Here is a 17,627-nt window from a genome sequence, read left to right as displayed (position 1 = left end):
TCCTGGGTATCTTCCCAACCTAGGGGTTAAATGTATGTCTCACATGTCGCCTGCATTGGCAGGTGGATCCTGTACATGCAATTGTAATTGGGATTTTTCCCTTAACTTATTTTGATGATAATTCGTGTGAGTTGATAAAAACACAACTGATTTTTACATTGATTTTATATCCAGGAGCTTTACTGATTATGTTTATTAGTTCTAAAAGGTTTTTTTTTTTTGTGGACACTGCAGTTTTCTATATAGAATATGTCATTGCCAATACAGATAGTTTTTCTTTTTCCTTTCCAATCTGGATGTCTTTCTTTTCTTGCCTAATTTCTATGGCTAGGACTTCAAGCACCGTGAGAGTCAGAATCCTTGTCTTGTTCCCAGTCCTTTTTTTCTTTTAATTCATTGAGTGGCATCTACTCTTCACCATTTAGATATGAGCAGTGAGATGTATCCTATCCCTAGCTTCAATTTGATGGCTTCTGGTTAAGGCAATTATGGTAATCACATCCCCCCACCACAGGTGGGTTTAGAAATAGACATGTGACCTAGTTCTGTCCAGTGAGACCTATGGGATAATATGCTATTAATAAGAGACTTCTGGGAAAGAGCATCTCTCTTTTTTAAAAAATTAAGATAAAGGAAAAGATGGTATGCTGATTCTTAGAACTACTATCTTGGGAATTTTTTAATGGACTTCATGTTATAGTAAACATTTAGGTATTACAATTTAATTTATAATTCAGTGACTGGTTAAATAGACATTTTTAAAGGGCGGGAAGATGTCAGTTTAAAAACTGTTAGAGAATATATTTAGAAACAAAAGAAAATTCACATATCAAGTTTGGGGGTTTTTTGTTTTGGAGACGGGGATCGGTGGGGGTTGGCCGTGCCATGCAGCCCGTGGGATCTTAGTTCCTTGACCAGGGATTGATCCCATGTCCCCTGCAGTGGAAGCTTGAAGTCTTAACCACTGGACTGCCAAGGAAGTCGTCATTTTTGTGGGGTCTTTTGTTTGTTTAACAAATAGGGATTTATTTGTCTCAGACATCAAGAAATTTTGGAGGTAGCTACTTGGTGATTCTTCAGATACTCCTTCATCATCCTTAGTTTTCATTCTCATGCTTGTTACTTCGTGGTTATAAGTGCCACACCGCTAAAGCAGGAGAAAGGGGAAAGGCCACTGGGCAAAAGGGACGTGCAAGTTAAGTCTGCTGCTTTGTCAGGAAAACAGTAGCTTTCCTGGAAGCCCCATGCTGAAATCTGATTTATTGTGTTTTATTGGCTACTACTTCCAATCTATCTCCTCAAATTTAGTTTCAACATAAGTCATTAATTTTTCTACGTTGTGTTTATTTCCTAACTCTGCTATGTTAGACTCACTAGGTGACACATTTAATTTCTTTTTCCAAAATTAGGACTTCTGATCAAATATGTAAATCTGTGCTAAGTTCATGCAGATCAGTATTTTTCATTTGAACCAGACATCATGGTAATTTTTAAATGAGTTTTATAGTTCTTATGTAAAGTTTTTCTATCTTAGCAAGAATAGAAGACCTGTTGAACATTTCTCTGTTAGAAGAATTACAAACGACCTATTTTCCAGAGCTCCTTTCGAGAAACGAGAGTGACAGTCCATCAAAAGAAAAACTGAGCCATGTTTAAGTTTTGTATCTGATATTACGTCCAGGAATTATTTGCATGGATTTAGCTATCCCTGAGTTGTATGGTGAACTCTATTTCCTAACATACCTGCCTGTCCCCACCTCTGTCCTGTTCACAGACCTGCTTATTCTGTTATTTAGGTAAATCATTGACGTAAAAGTTAAAAATTTAAGAGAGAAAGAAAACGTGGAGCTGGAGATGCCTCCTATAGACAAGGTAGAGTGGACTTTAGGAGCCCTGATGCAGGATGTGGTGGGCAGGGAGTGACCTCTTTATAAGGGAGCCCTGATGCAGGTTGTGGTGGGGCAGGGAGTGACCTCTTTATAAGGGAGACAGGGTGGATTGCGGACTTCAGACTCCGCTGGTGGGTGGCGGGCTACAGTCCATGGGGTTTCAAAGAGTCAGACACAGCTGAGTGCCTAAGCACAGTGCAGGAGGAATTAGGCCTTGATTCACAGTGCACTTCATTTCAGGATTCTGGAGCTCGGATAGACAGGAAAACCTAGTTTCCAATGCTGCTGAGGTGAATGCTAGTTCAAGTTCGTCTCAGTAATTGAAGAAAATAAATGAGGTTTATATTTGTTTTACCTACCTATTGTGACGAGAGAGGTCACGGATCACGAGGGAATAGTTGAAGTTTGTATGCTTTAGGATTGTTTTGAAAGACAGACCTATATGAATCATCGATTTCACTAGTATTTATCGCTGTCCCATTTTTATAAGAAGAAACAGGGTGTCTTGGTACATAACTTATTTTTCCTGATCTTACCATGCAGGAGAGGATTGAGAAACCAGATTATTTGATTTCTGCATCTGAACCAGGGAAGAAGAAAACTCATTAGTAAATCTAGTAATTACCTTGCCACAAAATTTTAATCCAGTTTTTTTTGTAAGTTCTGTACAATTATTGTGGACTATACTGCATGTTGAGGCTAATTGGAAGCAGTGACCAGATTCTTAATCATTATCAGGAAACTGCATTCAGAGAATGAGAAGAACACCCCCACTGGATGAATTGCAGCCACCACCGTATCAGGATGACCGTGGTTCTCCCCACCTCTCATGTACACCCTCAGAAATTGGGGACAGTAAATGTGAATTTTCCCACTGCAGCAACAGTCCAAGATGCTCATATAACAAGTGTCCGAGTGAAGGAAGCACAGGTCATGAAATAGAAAGTTTTCATAATAGAGGATTTGAAGAAGATGTTCCGAGTGACAGCACCGCAGTCCTGAGCCCCGAAGTAAGTAAAAGCACGTAGAGTATTGAAATTAATGTTATTTGGAAGATAATCCTGTGCTTCTCCTCCTGGTCAGAAGGTTTTATCACTATCGTGTCCTTGTGGCTTACTGTTTCTATTTTTATCCAGCAGACCTTTCAGGGCTGTCCCACCCATCCTTCAACTCCCCCTCAAAAAAAGGATGGGTTGATAAAACTGAGAGCAATATACAAGATGCTGAAAAGTATCTTCCCCGACATTTCAACTCCTGTTGGGGTTAAAAAAATTTCTTTTTGTTTAGCATTTTGTATAAAATATTCTGGAATTACCCATTTCTTTTATGTTAAGGTTCCTATTTATGTTTGTGTTTATTTCTTAACCTACTGAATTTAGATATTTTTACTATTGGGAGATTGCCCTTTAATGTTTTACAAACCTTACAGAATATTGTTTGCATTTTCACTCTCTGGGATATGGAAGGGATAAGTGATGCTCAGCTTTACTATGAAGTTTGAATCCATGGCATCATGCATTCAGAGTGATTGGTGGGTTGTGCTTTAAGATTTCCTTTTTGTGGAGCAGAAAATGTGAAAACAGCGATAAAAATAGGTGTGTTATACTTTGGAAGTCTTTCCATGTTCTAAAAAGGATTTGTTTTGATCTTCCTATGATGATGGAAACTGTAAAGGTAATCTAGAGGTTTTCATAAGGCAGTATTTACTTTCTTCTAGATTGCAAGTTTTTACAGGCTTTGTCCCATACTACATTTCATGATACTGCAGGCTGTCAGTGTTCTTACTAGGTGAATTTTTATCTGTTGCCAAAATAAGATTATGAAAGCAGAGCTCTGAATCCAATTTCCTTACATTTTTTCTCACATAAAAATTTCTAAGGACACTTTTTATCTGTTACTACTTTTCTACTATTTCTACTGTTATTATATAGTATCTAAAATTCTACATTGGTATTATAAGTTTAATATAGGAGTAGTTCATGATTTTCCACAAAGAATATTTCTCCATGTTCTATAGCTGAGCAAATTTGATATAACTGTTTTATAGACTTGGAAACTATATAGCTAGCCAAGAAGGTAACAATGAAACCTGGATTGTGGAACTAACAACAGTAACAGCTATCACCAATTGTCCTAGGAATGTTGTTGTAATTTTTACAGTCAGCTCATTTAATTCTAACAACATCACCTTCAGGAAGTTGTTATTTCCATTTTAGAAAAGAAAACACTAAAACTCAGAGAATTAAGCAATTTGCCCAAGTATAAACAGATCTTAAATGTAATTCGAACCCAGGTCTACCTGACTGTAAAAACAGTGCTCTAAAAAGCTTTGCTACAGTGCCCCCTTCACCTGAATCATAGTGTGGGGAATTATTTTGAAGCACTGGTTCCCTCCAAGTACACCACCAGGCAAGCAATCCCAGAGGACTCAAAACAGACTGAATTCAGATGCTCAGATTACCCTGGTATGTGTGTGTGTGAGTACGTATGCATGTGTGCGTGTGTGTGTTAAGCTATTTCAGATATAAAGCAAGAAGCAAGAGGAGCAAGATAAGGTAGGAGAACACACTTAGGATAGGATCCCAGTAAGGACAGGTGGCAGGACCACACTGTGTGAACCCCAGTTTACATAATGTCCTCATGTCCAGTCTTACGATTTCTGCTCTATTAGCATTCCCTAATTATGGCCTGGTAACAGGGTCAGAAGTTGAGATTTGAACAAGGGTTCCAAGGGCCATACTGGCTTTATGGGAGACATGCAGGGGAAGGTCCTCCTGGCCACCATAGAGGCTTGCAGTTAGTCTACTAGACACAGATTTTACCTGCATTTCTTAAATAGAACACATGGGTGGCAGAGCTGTCAGCCCAGAGGTGACTTGATCATAGCTTAGGCTTTCTGTCCCTTTCCATAGCTAATAGTCATGTGTTCTGTCCTGTTTTCTGTTTATTCTGTCTTGAGCATATCTTGCAAGTGATTAACTTAGTTATATTTATCACATCTTCTGAATTCTGCTTGTGTCTCTCAAGTTACTTCCTTACCTGTTATCTATAGTTAACAGAGCCTGTGAGTTTCGCCCGTATTTCAGAAGCTTGCTCTCTGTGTTATTACTTCTTATAAGGAGTCTCCCCTATCCTTGCTTGTATTTGTGTCTTCTACAGCAAAACTGGATATATTCAAACTACAGCAAATGCATGTCACCTGAATACTTCAGTGCTGTTGGCCTGTGTTGCTGATAGCCTATGTTGTTCTTGTTTCTTTTTGCAGTTTATTTTGCTTACCACCATTCCTTTAATAGATATTATTTATCAACTAGAAAATTCTTACCTTCCTGTTGGTTTAGTCCAGGCTCCAGGAGGAATCACAAGGTTTCCCAGGCAAGGAGTTCATTGACTGTGTTGATAACCTGTTGCTAGCTAAAGATTATTCACAACTTTGGCTCAGAACCTTGAAAAGAAGAGTTGTTTTCTAATTACCTATTTGTAGAATACAAATAGTAGCTTTTATCTCTAAAGGTCCCACCCTTTAAACCCCCAGTTTCATGACAGCTGTCAGAATGCCCAGGGGGAAAAAAAACCAGGAAGGCACCAAGAGAAACAAAATTCAGAAATAGCCTTCTGGGACCTTATAAAAATATTTATTACCTTGACAATCTTAGCTGTCATGACACTATTTTAGAAAATATTTAATAGAAAAATAAATTAATGTAATTAATCATCTATAATTATGAAGTGGCATGTATTAAAACATCTTGCTCTAAACTATAAGTGTAACAGAGTAAGAATATTTTTATACCAATCTAATCATATTGCATAAAAAAATGAGTTCCCCCGTGAGAGTTTGTTCCTGCTCCTAAAGAATTCTTCACTTGTCATCTTTTCTTCTTACGTGATAGCAGTTGGATCCTCATAGGTAGACATGTAGATTTATAAGGCCAAAGGCTTGTGTCGTTTTGATTCTCTGCTGCATCCTGCCACCTAAAATACAGCCAGGCACATAGTAGGTGCAATAGTTAGGTACATGTTAAGGTCCTATTGGGCTTCCCAGTTGGCTCAGTAGGAAAGAATCCACCTGCCAATGCAGGAGGTGTGGGTTCAATCCCTGGGTCAGGAAGATCCCCTGGAGAAGGAAATGGCAACCCACTCCAGTGTTCTTCCCTGGGAAATCCCACAGACAGAGGAGCTGGGCAGGCTGCAGTCCATGGAGTTGCAAAACGTCAGACTCAGCCCTGAGTGACTAAACAACAAAGGTCCTAAAACAAGGAGACAAACATCACGTCAAACACAAAGCCGCGAAGGATTGCCTTTCGTTTGACAGACCACTTGACAGCGTCACCCACCAGCCCAGGCCATGCTTTTTAGTCTCTGTCATCCCCTAGGGTGTGGACCTGACCTACATGGTCCAAGCTGACCCACACATCCTCTGTGTGTATCTGCTGTGGGAAGTGTGACAGAGAAAGAGAGTGCAGAGCACGTAGTTTCTTTTGCAGACCTGATCTGGATGGTTTATTCAGAACTCTCTCTCTCTTTCCCATGGGCTGGAGCAGAGTTACATAGCCATCAGTTCAGTTCAGTTGCTCAGTCGTGTCTGACTGTTTGCGACCCCATGAATCGCAGCATGCCAGGCCTCCCTGTTCATCACCATCTCCCGGAGTTCACTCAGACTCATGTCCATCGAGTCCGTGATGCCATCCAGCCATCTCATCCTCGGTCATCCCCTTCTCCTCCTGCCCCCAATCAGCTATCAATTCAGTTCAGTCACTCAGGCATGTCCGACTCTTTGCGACCCCATGAACCGCAGCATGCCAGGCCTCCCTGTCCATCACCAACTCCCAGAGTCCACCCAAACCCATATCCATTGAGTCAGTGATGCCATCCAACCATCTCATCCTCTGTCTTCCCCTTCTCCTCCTGCCCTCAATCTTTCCCAGCATCAGGGTCTTTTCCAATGAGTCAGCCCTTTGCATCAGGTGGCCAAAGTATTGGAGTTTCAGCTTCAACATCAGTCCTTCCAACGAACACCCAGGACTGATCTCCTTTAGAATGGACTGGTTGGATCTCCTTGCAGTCCATGGGACTCTCAAGAGTCTTCGCCAGCACCACAGTTCAAAAGCATCAATTCTTTGGCGCTCAGCTTTCTTTATAGTCCAACTCTCACATCCATACATGACCACTAAAAAAACCATAGCCTTGACTAGACAGACCTTTGATTTGTTAAAATACTTGAAGGGGTGAAGTGGTATAGCTGAAAAGTCTGAGAGCTGGATTTGGTACTATTCAGTAACTAGCTGAAACTGTTACATCCCAGATAGTTAGATTAGCAGGAATTTGAGACAATTAAAGTGGATACAGTTTCTTTTACTCTTATAATTAAAATATACAGTTTAACACTTTTTGAACTTTTGAAGTATGTATCCTACCATTTTCAACAGTGATTAGTATTGAAAATAATATATACTTTGAAATTCTAGTTAAAAATAGAAATAGTGTGTGTGTTATGGAAAATAAATATTTGACTTTAAGTATTTTGAGGCTTTTGTATTTATACTTTCATATTTCACCTTTCCATTGACTTTTAAGCCTAAATATATATTAACATTCTAATACAGATGGGGGCATCTGGGGACACATCTGAAATTGGAACCAGATGTTTCAATAGCATTATACTTCTATTCATGTTCTCTTTCTCTCAAACCTGATATCGAGCTGTCAATTGTATTGTTTATAACATTAAAAATTTAGCTTTTTTTTTTTTTCACAAAAAGAACAGAGATATACCTTGAAATATATATTTTCAATTTCTCACATTAAAAACATACAGCCAACTTTCTCAAAATTGTAATGGTGACTATTCCATGTCTTTATTTACTAAGTTTTTGAGTTTAACTTACGTTATTCTGCCTCCAAAGAGTAACTTTTGATTGTAGTTGGCTGCTGATTATTATTACTTTCTTTATGACAGCAAATCAAAACAGTTTTTATATCGTCTTTCTAAAGACATACCAGGTACTTATTTACATGCTGAATTAAATAATGGAGTTAAAAACTGAAAACACTTAAATCTGCTTTTCCTAGGATGTGTCAGCTCGAGGATCGTCTTCACAGCTTCCTAAACCTTTTGATCCTGAGCCAGAAGCTAAATATGGTACCCTGGATGTGACTTTTGACTATGACTCACAAGAACAGAAGCTTCTGGTAACAGTGACAGCTGTCACAGATATCCCAACATATAACAGGACAGGTGGCAACTCATGGCAAGTACACCTTGTGCTTCTGCCTATAAAGAAACAGAGAGCAAAAACCAGCATCCAGAGAGGACCATGCCCTGTCTTCACAGAAACATTCAAATTTAATCATGTTGAATCTGAGATGATTGGAAATTATGCAGTTCGGTTTAGACTGTATGGTATACACCGCATGAAAAAAGAAAAGATTGTGGGGGAAAAGATTTTTTATTTAACAAAATTGAATCTTCAAGGGAAAATGTCATTACCTGTGATATTGGAACCTTCTTACAATCATTCTGTGAGTATCTGCTCAAATAGCCCAAATACAGTTTATGTCATGGTATATAATATACACAATTTTTAAAATCTATGATCAACCCAACAACTTTCTCAGCCTGTTTTTTTCCATGGTAATCATACCTACAAAATTTCTAAGTCCTAGATAGGTAGGTATAACCTTTTCTCATCTATAAAAGTTGCCCTTGAAGATTATATATGATTTATGTGTTTTATGTTCACAGAGCCTGGCCTGATGTCTCACATACTTATTAAACATGTATTAGATGATTGCTTATGGTATCATCTGAACTCTTTAGAGAATTTATCGTTTTCTCTCCATGTTAAATCCAGGTTGATATGTTAACAACTATCTAGCCCCATGTCTGGTTTGATACCCTGTAGAAATTACTTGTTCTTACAGACTATATGCTCCTGCCTCGGTCATAACTGATGGTCTTTCCAGAACGGCTGTGAAATTATCTTAAAGGGCTCAAAAAACCTTGCCCTTGTTATACTTTCTACTTTTTTTTTTTTAAACAAAGATTTTACGGTGTTTCTGGGAGAATATTTGTGTTTAGTACTATAAGCTCTTCTCTTTTTTCCTCCAGGTTCTGATCACATACCCTGTCTGTCTGTCTGTCTGTCTCTCTTCGTATTTTAAACTAAATTGCCACAAGGCATTGCAGGTCACAGGAGAGCTGCACAACTTATTTAAACCAGGAAGATATACTATGCCACATAGCTATTTAGATTATGAGAAAATCCATGATATGCTATAAAAAGAAATTTTGAATTATATTTAGTCCTCTTACAATTGAATAAGAAGTATTTTTACCCATAAATACACAGGTTTGGAATAAACCTGTGTATTAAAGTGAAAGTATTCTATTTTAGAATTGTTTCTAAGCTTTTAAATGTCAAGCGTTAAGTCCAAGATTAGTTTAATTGAACTTCTACCAGGCAGCCTTTGATCTCATAGGACCTTCATCCCCAGTAGAACCATACCTTTTCAACTAGCTGATTTCAGCGTCTTTAAAAACCAAAAGGTGATAATTTAGTGTATCTCTCTGGGTTTTTAAGATAATATTTATCCTTTATTGGATAAAATGATAGCTTGTTTTCACTTTAAATTTTAGAATTACTGTAGATGCCAGCAGTTTATCAGAAGGGAGCAGGAAAAAAAATGCAAGCGCTATTTCAGAGGGGAAAGATAACTTTTTAATAAAACTAAATATTCTGTAATTCTTACTGTGATTTTTTTTAAACTTTCTCATTATTTGGTCTGAGCGGTTACTAGTTAATCTGTGGAAAATGCATTCTTATGTATAGAAATACCTGATTTATATTAGAAGAGAATGCCTGTACCATCAAGAGGTATGTATTTGTGTTCCTTTATTTGCTTTGACTTTTCTGTTCCCAATTCTGTGTTAATTATATACTTTTCACAAAGAAAATGAAGCCATACAAAATAATATGGTTTTAACATGTTTTTTTTTTTTTTCCTTCTGGCCAAACTAAATGATTTCTGTACACACCTCCATTACATGTATTGGCCTAAATTTAATTCTGTATTTCTATATTTCTGACAACCAGTACAGTTAATTTCTGTGGAGTGTTCACAAAAAGAAAAAAGTGCTAAGTAGATAGCATCTAAGATGTAACGTTTAAATCTGAACAAAACTTATCTTCTGCTCTTGGAGAATTTTTCCTCTGCATTGCCATGCTTCTCGAAGTCTCTGCTGCTTCTTGAAGTCTGCCTCTGTTGAATTGTTACTCTCTCTGTCTTCTTTTTTCTCCACCTGCTCGAAATCTCATTGCTTGTTTTTGGCTTCTGTACCAAAAACAGCTAGCTTTTGACAATCGAGAGGTTAAGACTTCAAATTCTATCAGTTTTCTTGTCATAAAAATAAAAGACTAAAAGAATGTATATATTCTGGCTGTTCTGTAGTGTTAATGTTCTCTTTGCTGAAGTTTTGATATTAACTGTATAAAGAAATCATGTGATTGTTGATCCCCTCAGTGATTTTTAGTTCTACTTTTGTAAGATGTAATAATATACAAGTGAGAGGTACTTTCATAATTAAACATTTATTCTTAGAGCTTTTGAATAATTTCTTCTTGTTGAAAGAATATTATTAGCCTTTTGGCAAGGGAAATTTCTAATCTAGTCAAAAAATTTACAAACTTTGGTTAAAGCATATTTGAAGCTTAATTATGGTTCATTTCCATGTGTAATAATAGAAAATTAGAATTCTGCATAAATAATTTAGTTTTATAGCTAATTTTTCAGAAACTGATCCAAACAATACATTGAGAGAAAAATGACCAGTATCACCAAACTAACTTTCTGAGAAGTAAGCCCTGAGTTTCCTTGAGGGTAAGATTTAAGTTTAACATTACGATAAGCATATAATTTGATCAGTGAACAGTAGAAAATATACAAAGGGTTAAAAAGCACGTGTTCTTCCTAATTAGTAGTTGCACCTACTAATTGGGTGCATTTGGATAAATTAATAATTTTTGGCATCAGGTTTCTTGTTAGTAAAATGAGAGAATTAAAAGAAATGATCTCTAAGGTTCTACCCATCACTTTGTTCTCTGATTCTACTAATATATATTGAGGGAGAAGTTAATGATTTTTAGGTGAGTTTTGTATGCTTAGTATGTGATGTTTAATTGTGGACATTTATTATGTTTTCTCACTTCTTCGTAATTTTTCAGCAACCTTCTTATGTCTGAGGAAGTCCCAATTAATACTCCCACCTCCCTCAGTTAAGCTGTTTAATTCACGTTCCCAGTCTCACTGGTAGCTAGGGCAGGTACCTAGACACTCCACTCATACTCACCTCCAGGAAACCTCGGCACAGACTGAACAGAGAAGGAGATGCTGCACTCAATTTATGTTCTCATGAGGCCGATGGTGGAGGAATCTGATATCGAGTCAGTAGTAATTCTGAAATAGTTTTGCTCTTGCAGAAATTGTATTGGTGCTGAACAATGTTAAGTAATAATTGCAGAAAAGAAGAGACCTTGGCATTCAAGTGCGCAGTAGGAGCAGTAGCAAATTTCCTCCCCAGCTCAGTTCTGCAGTATGATTTTAGATTTTGCTCTTCAGAAGCTTAGCCATAAACCTGGTTCTCTTGTCACCCCACTCCCTTTAATAAATTGCTGTATCACTTAGAGTTAGCTTCCAATGATTTCAAATAAGAACCCTGACTGGAAACTTTGAAGTAGCCATATGGTATAGTATTTACTTGCTTTAGTCATTTCTTAAGCTATACTCAATAGTTAGAGTGTTGTTAGTTACCCCTCCTACCATGATGTGAAAATGTTAGTTGCTCAGTCGTGTCTGATTCTTTGCAGCCCCACTGACTGTAGCCTGCCAAGCTCCTCTGTCCATGGAATTGTCCAGGCAAGAATACTGGAGTGGGTTGCCATTCCCTTTTCCAGGGTATTTTCCCAACCCAGGGATTGAACCCAGGTCTCCTGCATTGCAGGCAGATTCTTTACCATTTGAGCCACCAGGGAAGCCCACCATGGTGTATCCCTCTCATAATTTGAACTTTTCTCTTTCTCTTAACTTGCTTATATGACATTCTTTCCTTGTGGCTCAGTTGGTAAAGAATCCGCCTGCAATGAGGGAGATCTGGGTTTGATTCCTGAGTTGGGAAGATCCCCTGGAGAAGAGAAAGGCTACCCACTCTAGTATTCTGGCCTGGAGAATTCCCAGTCCATGGGGTTTCAAAGAGTCAGACACAACTGAGCAACTTTCAGTTTCATTTTATTGTGTATTACTATAACCCCAGTTACTTTCTTCACATGCATTTTTGGTACCATATAGTAATCTCCCTATTACAGTTGTCTGAAATAGCCTCTTCCCTTTTCCCCTCTCAAGTTTTATTTCTTATTCAACTTATTAAATTTATTAATAATATTATACATATTCATTGTGATTGATTAATAATTAGACTTTATTCTTTCTTTCATAAACATACAACCCTTCCTGTAGAGACAGTACTTAATTAGTATAATCTATGCACAGCAGGAAACCTGGGTTCTATCCCTGGGTTGGGAAGACCCCTTGGAGGAGGGCATGGCAACCCACTCCAGTATTCTTGCCTGGAGAATCCCCATAGACAGAGGAGCCAGGCGGGCTACAATCCGTGGGGTCACAAAGAGTTGGACATGACTGACTAAGTGTAACAGTGGGCAGCTGAGATGGAATAAAAGGTAAAGACACTGGAGATGGACCAGTTGGTTAAAGGAGGCCAGGTTCTTGGATGGGTTATCCCCATGAGAGTCATAAAAGATGGTGGCTGAAGTTGAAGTATAAAATAGGATTTAATCAAGGATTGTGATTCTCAGGAAACAAAGAGAAAATGATCAGGGAATGAAGAGGAAATGTCTCGGACAGAATAACTATGAAGACAAAATCACATGCGCCTTCAAGGAAAATTATTCTTTTCCATGATTTTAGAGGAACAGTGTTTGCGAAAGCAGCAGAGAACTTTGCTGCCTGACTCTGAGGCATTTTAGGTGTGAGAGAATAACCAGGGTGAAAGGACTGCGGAGAATGATACACTCTCAGGGAAGAATTGGAATTCAGTTAAAGGTGTTGACGGTTCAGAGAAGAAACTCAAGTTCTGGAGGAGTTTATCATAAATGAGGAGCGCCCGAAGGCACAGCAAGGAGATTCTGAAGAGGAGGAGCATGATGGAAGTTCGCGTTGGAGAGGAAGTGCCAGGAATGCGTGAGTATATTGGGCTGGCCATAAAGTTCATTCGGGTTTATGGACACCCACAAACCAACTTTTTGACCAACCCAATAGAATGAATGTTAAAGTAAAAGAGATGGCAGTATCATCAGGGATTTGCTTCATATACATCCGGGAGTTGGTGATGGACAGGGAAGCCTGGCGGGCTGCACATGGAGTTGCAAAGAGTCAGACACGACTGAGCAACTGAACTGAACTAACACTATACCAAAATGTCATTCCCGATCATGATTTAACGAGCTAGCTTTGTTGGGGATCAGATGTTCAAGAGTCTGCCTGCGATGCAGGAGACCCAGGTTTGATCCCTGGGTCGGGAAGATCCCCTGGAGAAGAAAATGACAACCCACTCCAATACTCTTGCCTGGAAAATCCCACGGATGGAGGAGCCTGGCAGGCTACAGTCCATGGGGTTGTAGAGAGTCGGACGCAACTGAGCAACTTCACTTAATCGTAATTTGAGTCTATTTAAATCTCAAATTTCCTTTAAAGTCTAATTTAAATATAATCAAATATAATTTTATTCAATTATGTCCAATATAATTTAAATTAGTTGATCTTTTCTATCTAGAATCAAATATTCTAGTACTGGTTGTGGTTTAGTCATTAAGCCATGTCCGACTCTGCGACCCCATGGACTATAGCTCACAAGGCCCCTCTGTCCATGGGATTTCCCAGACAGGAATGCTAGAGTGCATTCCTAGCATAGGAGATGTTAGCCTTTTCCTTCTGCAGGGTATCTTCCCAATCCAGGGATCAAACCTGGGTCTCCCACCCTGGCACACGGATTCTTTACAACTGACCCAGCAAGTGAGCCCACCCGTACTGATTACTGCTATATAAATGTTGAGTGGATGGGTGGGTGACTAGGTGCATATAGTGTATAATATTTCTCAATTATTGCCCCTAATGCTGATTTTTACAGCTAGTCATGTGTTTTCTTGTTCTCTAACTTATTTTTTATCTTCCTTCTAGAATTTAACCACTTGGAGAATGGATACTCTTGTTATCCTTATTTGATGTTTTTCATACATCCTAGAACATAGGTGAAATTGATTCACTGAATCATTTTAAAAGTCTTACCGAGTTCAGTATAACGTTATTCCCTGATAGGTATCAGCTCACTTGTTGTTGTTTAGTCACTCCGTTGTATCCAACACTTGTGACCCCATGCACTGTAGCCTTCCAGGCTCATCTGTCCATGGGATTTCAAGAATTCTGGAGTGGGTTACCATTTCCTTCTGCAGAGGGTCTCTCTGACCAAGCGGTTGAACCTGTGTCTCCTGCGGTGGCTGGTGGATTCTTTACCACTGAGCCACCAGGGAAGCCCAGCAGCGTGCTTTAAACAACTCTATTAGGAATAATTTGTGACCTGGAATTCAATAAATATGCACCTCAGGGTAATTAATAGAAACATAGCAGGAATTATTTCATTTTTAAATCATGATTGCCTAATTAGGGACTTAAATGCTTATATAATTTCTCATTCAGGAGTGTTATGCCACAGTGTCCTAAGAATGATCAACTTTCCTCATGACTGACTTATTTTAGACCCTTGTATTTTCAGCCTTTAATTTCTATAATCCCTGTGTCTTGAAAACAGCCTGTCTTTATACTAATGGATTGAATTGATTTAGTTTGATATTTGTACTATTATTTTTAAGAGAGATGAATTACTGCTCAGACTTTATCATTGAAAGGTGTGTTCCTCTAAGAATCATGCTTGAGTCTCTATTAGCAAATAACTTTTAAAACTTATGCCTGAAATTAACAGTTACTCAACTATGTACTCCAATATAAAATGAAAATTTTTTCAGTTCAGTTCAGTCGCTCAGTCATGTCCAACTCTTTGCAACCCCATGGACTGCAGCACGCCAGGCCTCCCTGTCCATCACTAACTCCCAGAGTCCACCCAAACCCATGTCCATTGAGTCAGTGATGCCATCCAACCATCTTATCCTCTGTTGTTCCCTTCTCCTCCTGCCCTCAATCTTTCCCAGCATCATTCACCAATTTTCATATTCACTGCAATTAACACACTACATTGTCAATAAAAACCTTCATTTTCTCAACATAGATTACACTTCTTTGCCATAAAGTAATTTAAAATAAATTAATAAATTAATAAACTAATGATCCCAGTTAAAAATTTCTGCATCAAGGAGAAAGTTGCATGTATGCAATTCAGTTCCCTAGATAGTAACAGTAATGTGAGTCATGGCTCACTTTACTATAAAACTAAATAGCTATAGGCCTATTTAGAGACAGTTATTCAAAGAGTAAGGGTTTCCCAGATGGCTTAGTTGGTAAAGAATCCGCCTGCAATGCAGGAGACCCCAGTTCGATTCCTGGGTTGGGAAGATATCCTGGAGAAGGGATAGGCTACCCACTCCAGTATTCTTGGGCTTCCCTTGTGGCTCAGCTGTAAAGAATCCGCCTGCAATGCGGGAGACTGGGGTTCAATCTTGGGGTTGGGGAGATCCCCTGTAGAAGGGAGAGGCTACTCACTCCAGTATTCTGGCCTGGAGAATTCCATGGACTGTATAGTTCGCGGGGTTGCAAAGAGTCAGACATGACTGAGCGATTTTCTCTGACAGGGTTTAATGATGCTTTTCCAAGGTAATGGCTGTTTAGGCATACAGTGGGAATCTAAAGAGAACTGATAAATGCTAGTTACAAAAGCATTTTTCTGAAATTTAATTTTAAAAAGCAGTTTACATTTGATGCATTTATATTCTTACAGTGAAATATCAACTTAAGAAATACTGCATTCAGGTTTAGAACAGGCTCATACTGATGCTAAGTCACTCAGTCGTGTCTGACTCTTTGTGACCAGGCTTCTCTAACTATGGGATTCTCCAGTCAAGAATACTAGACTGGGTTGCTATTTCCTACTCCAGGTGGTCTTCCCAACCCAGGGATTGAAACCCACGTCTCTTGTATCTGCTGCATTGGCAGGCAAATTCTTTACCACTAGCACCACCTTACTCTGAAATAAAATACATATTCTTAATTTATTTTAATCATTCTGCTATTATTTATTGTTTTATAGTTTAAAGATGCCCTCTGGTCTTACAAAAATAATGATTTTTGTATCTTAGACCTAGAGTTGTTAACATAGGCTATATCTTACCTATTAACAGTGTTCATTTTACAGTCCATCACCCTTTGGGGCAATTGATGATTCATGCTAATTATATTCTTTTGTAGCAGAGAAAAGCTAGGAGAGCTAACTGGAACTGAAGACTTAAGTCTGGCACACATAGAGTTTTAATTATCTCATGTTGTATAATCAAAGTATGTAATTTGTATTCCCAAAGTTATATGTCTCAGTATATCCACATTCTACAGTAAAAAAGTAAACTGATTAAACTTTAATTTGGTTCATTTTTAAAGGAATATGATACCATTTAATTGATGGAAAATAGCATGTATGATAAGTACATTTTTCATATTAGATTATTGGAGGGGATATATTTTTCTTTGAATTGAAAACTGTCGTTGTTCCTAAACTATATTCAAGTTCTGAAACTATTCTTTATACTGGCTCATTTGTGGTTTCCTATAAAAGGTTTAAGAATTATTGGATATCATGTTGATATTTGGCAGAAAACAAAACTCTGTAAAGTTTAATTATCCTTCAATTAGAAAATAAATTATAGAAAAAGAATTACTGGATAGTGCAAACTTACAGTTTTAATGGTGAAATAGTTAGATTTTCAAGATCAAGTTTATATTTGCATATAAGACGGTTGATACATGTCTTAGTTCCCCACTTCTTCCTGTGTGGTTTGTTTTTTTTTTTTTAACTTTTTATTTTTACTTTATTTTACTTTACAATACTGTATTGGTTTTGCCATACATTGACATGAATCCACCACGGGTGTACATGCGATCCCAAACATGAACCCCCCTCCCTCCTCCCTACCCACAACATCCCTCTGGGTCATCCCCGTGCACCAGCCCCAAGCATGCTGTATCCTGCATCAGACATAGACTGGTGATTCGATTCTTACGTGATAGTATACATGTTTCAATGCCATTCTCCCAAATCATCCCACGCTCTCCCTCTCCCCCGAGTCCAAAAGTCTGCTATACACATCTGTGTCTTTTTTGCTGTCTTGCATACAGGGTCATCATTGCCATCTTTCTGAATTCCATATATATGTGTTAGTATACTGTATTGGTGTTTTTCTTTCTGGCTTACTTCACTCTGTATAATCGGCTCCAGTTTCATCCATCTCATCAGAACTGATTCAAATGTATTCTTTTTTACGGCTGAGTAATACTCCATTGTGTATATGTACCACAGCTTTCTTATGCATTCATCTGCTGATGTTCTTAGATGAATACTCAACCTCTGTGTGCCTCATTTTTTTCATTTGTAAACAGGGATGATTAAAAAAGAAAAAGTTATCCATGTAAAGAATATCATCTGGCACAGAGTAGGAACTTTTAAATGTT

The 17,627-nt window shown here is 38.2% G+C and overlaps 1 protein-coding gene across 1 annotated transcript in view; it reads left to right on the top strand.

Annotated features, from left to right (window-relative positions):
* The window catches only part of SYT14 (synaptotagmin 14), a 136,279-nt gene that overhangs the window by 68,735 nt on the left and 49,917 nt on the right, over positions 1-17,627 (top strand). The window contains exons 3-4 of the mRNA XM_018060773.1: positions 2,628-2,899; positions 7,962-8,411. Coding sequence (XP_017916262.1) covers positions 2,628-2,899; positions 7,962-8,411 — 722 coding nt within the window. The remainder of the gene's footprint in view (positions 1-2,627; positions 2,900-7,961; positions 8,412-17,627) is intronic.

This window comes from Capra hircus, chromosome 16, assembly GCF_001704415.2.
Source record: "Capra hircus breed San Clemente chromosome 16, ASM170441v1, whole genome shotgun sequence".
NCBI classification, from domain to species: Eukaryota; Metazoa; Chordata; class Mammalia; order Artiodactyla; family Bovidae; genus Capra; species Capra hircus.
Note: the sequence above shows the minus strand (reverse complement) of the source record. Positions and strands in the feature narration are given on the sequence as shown.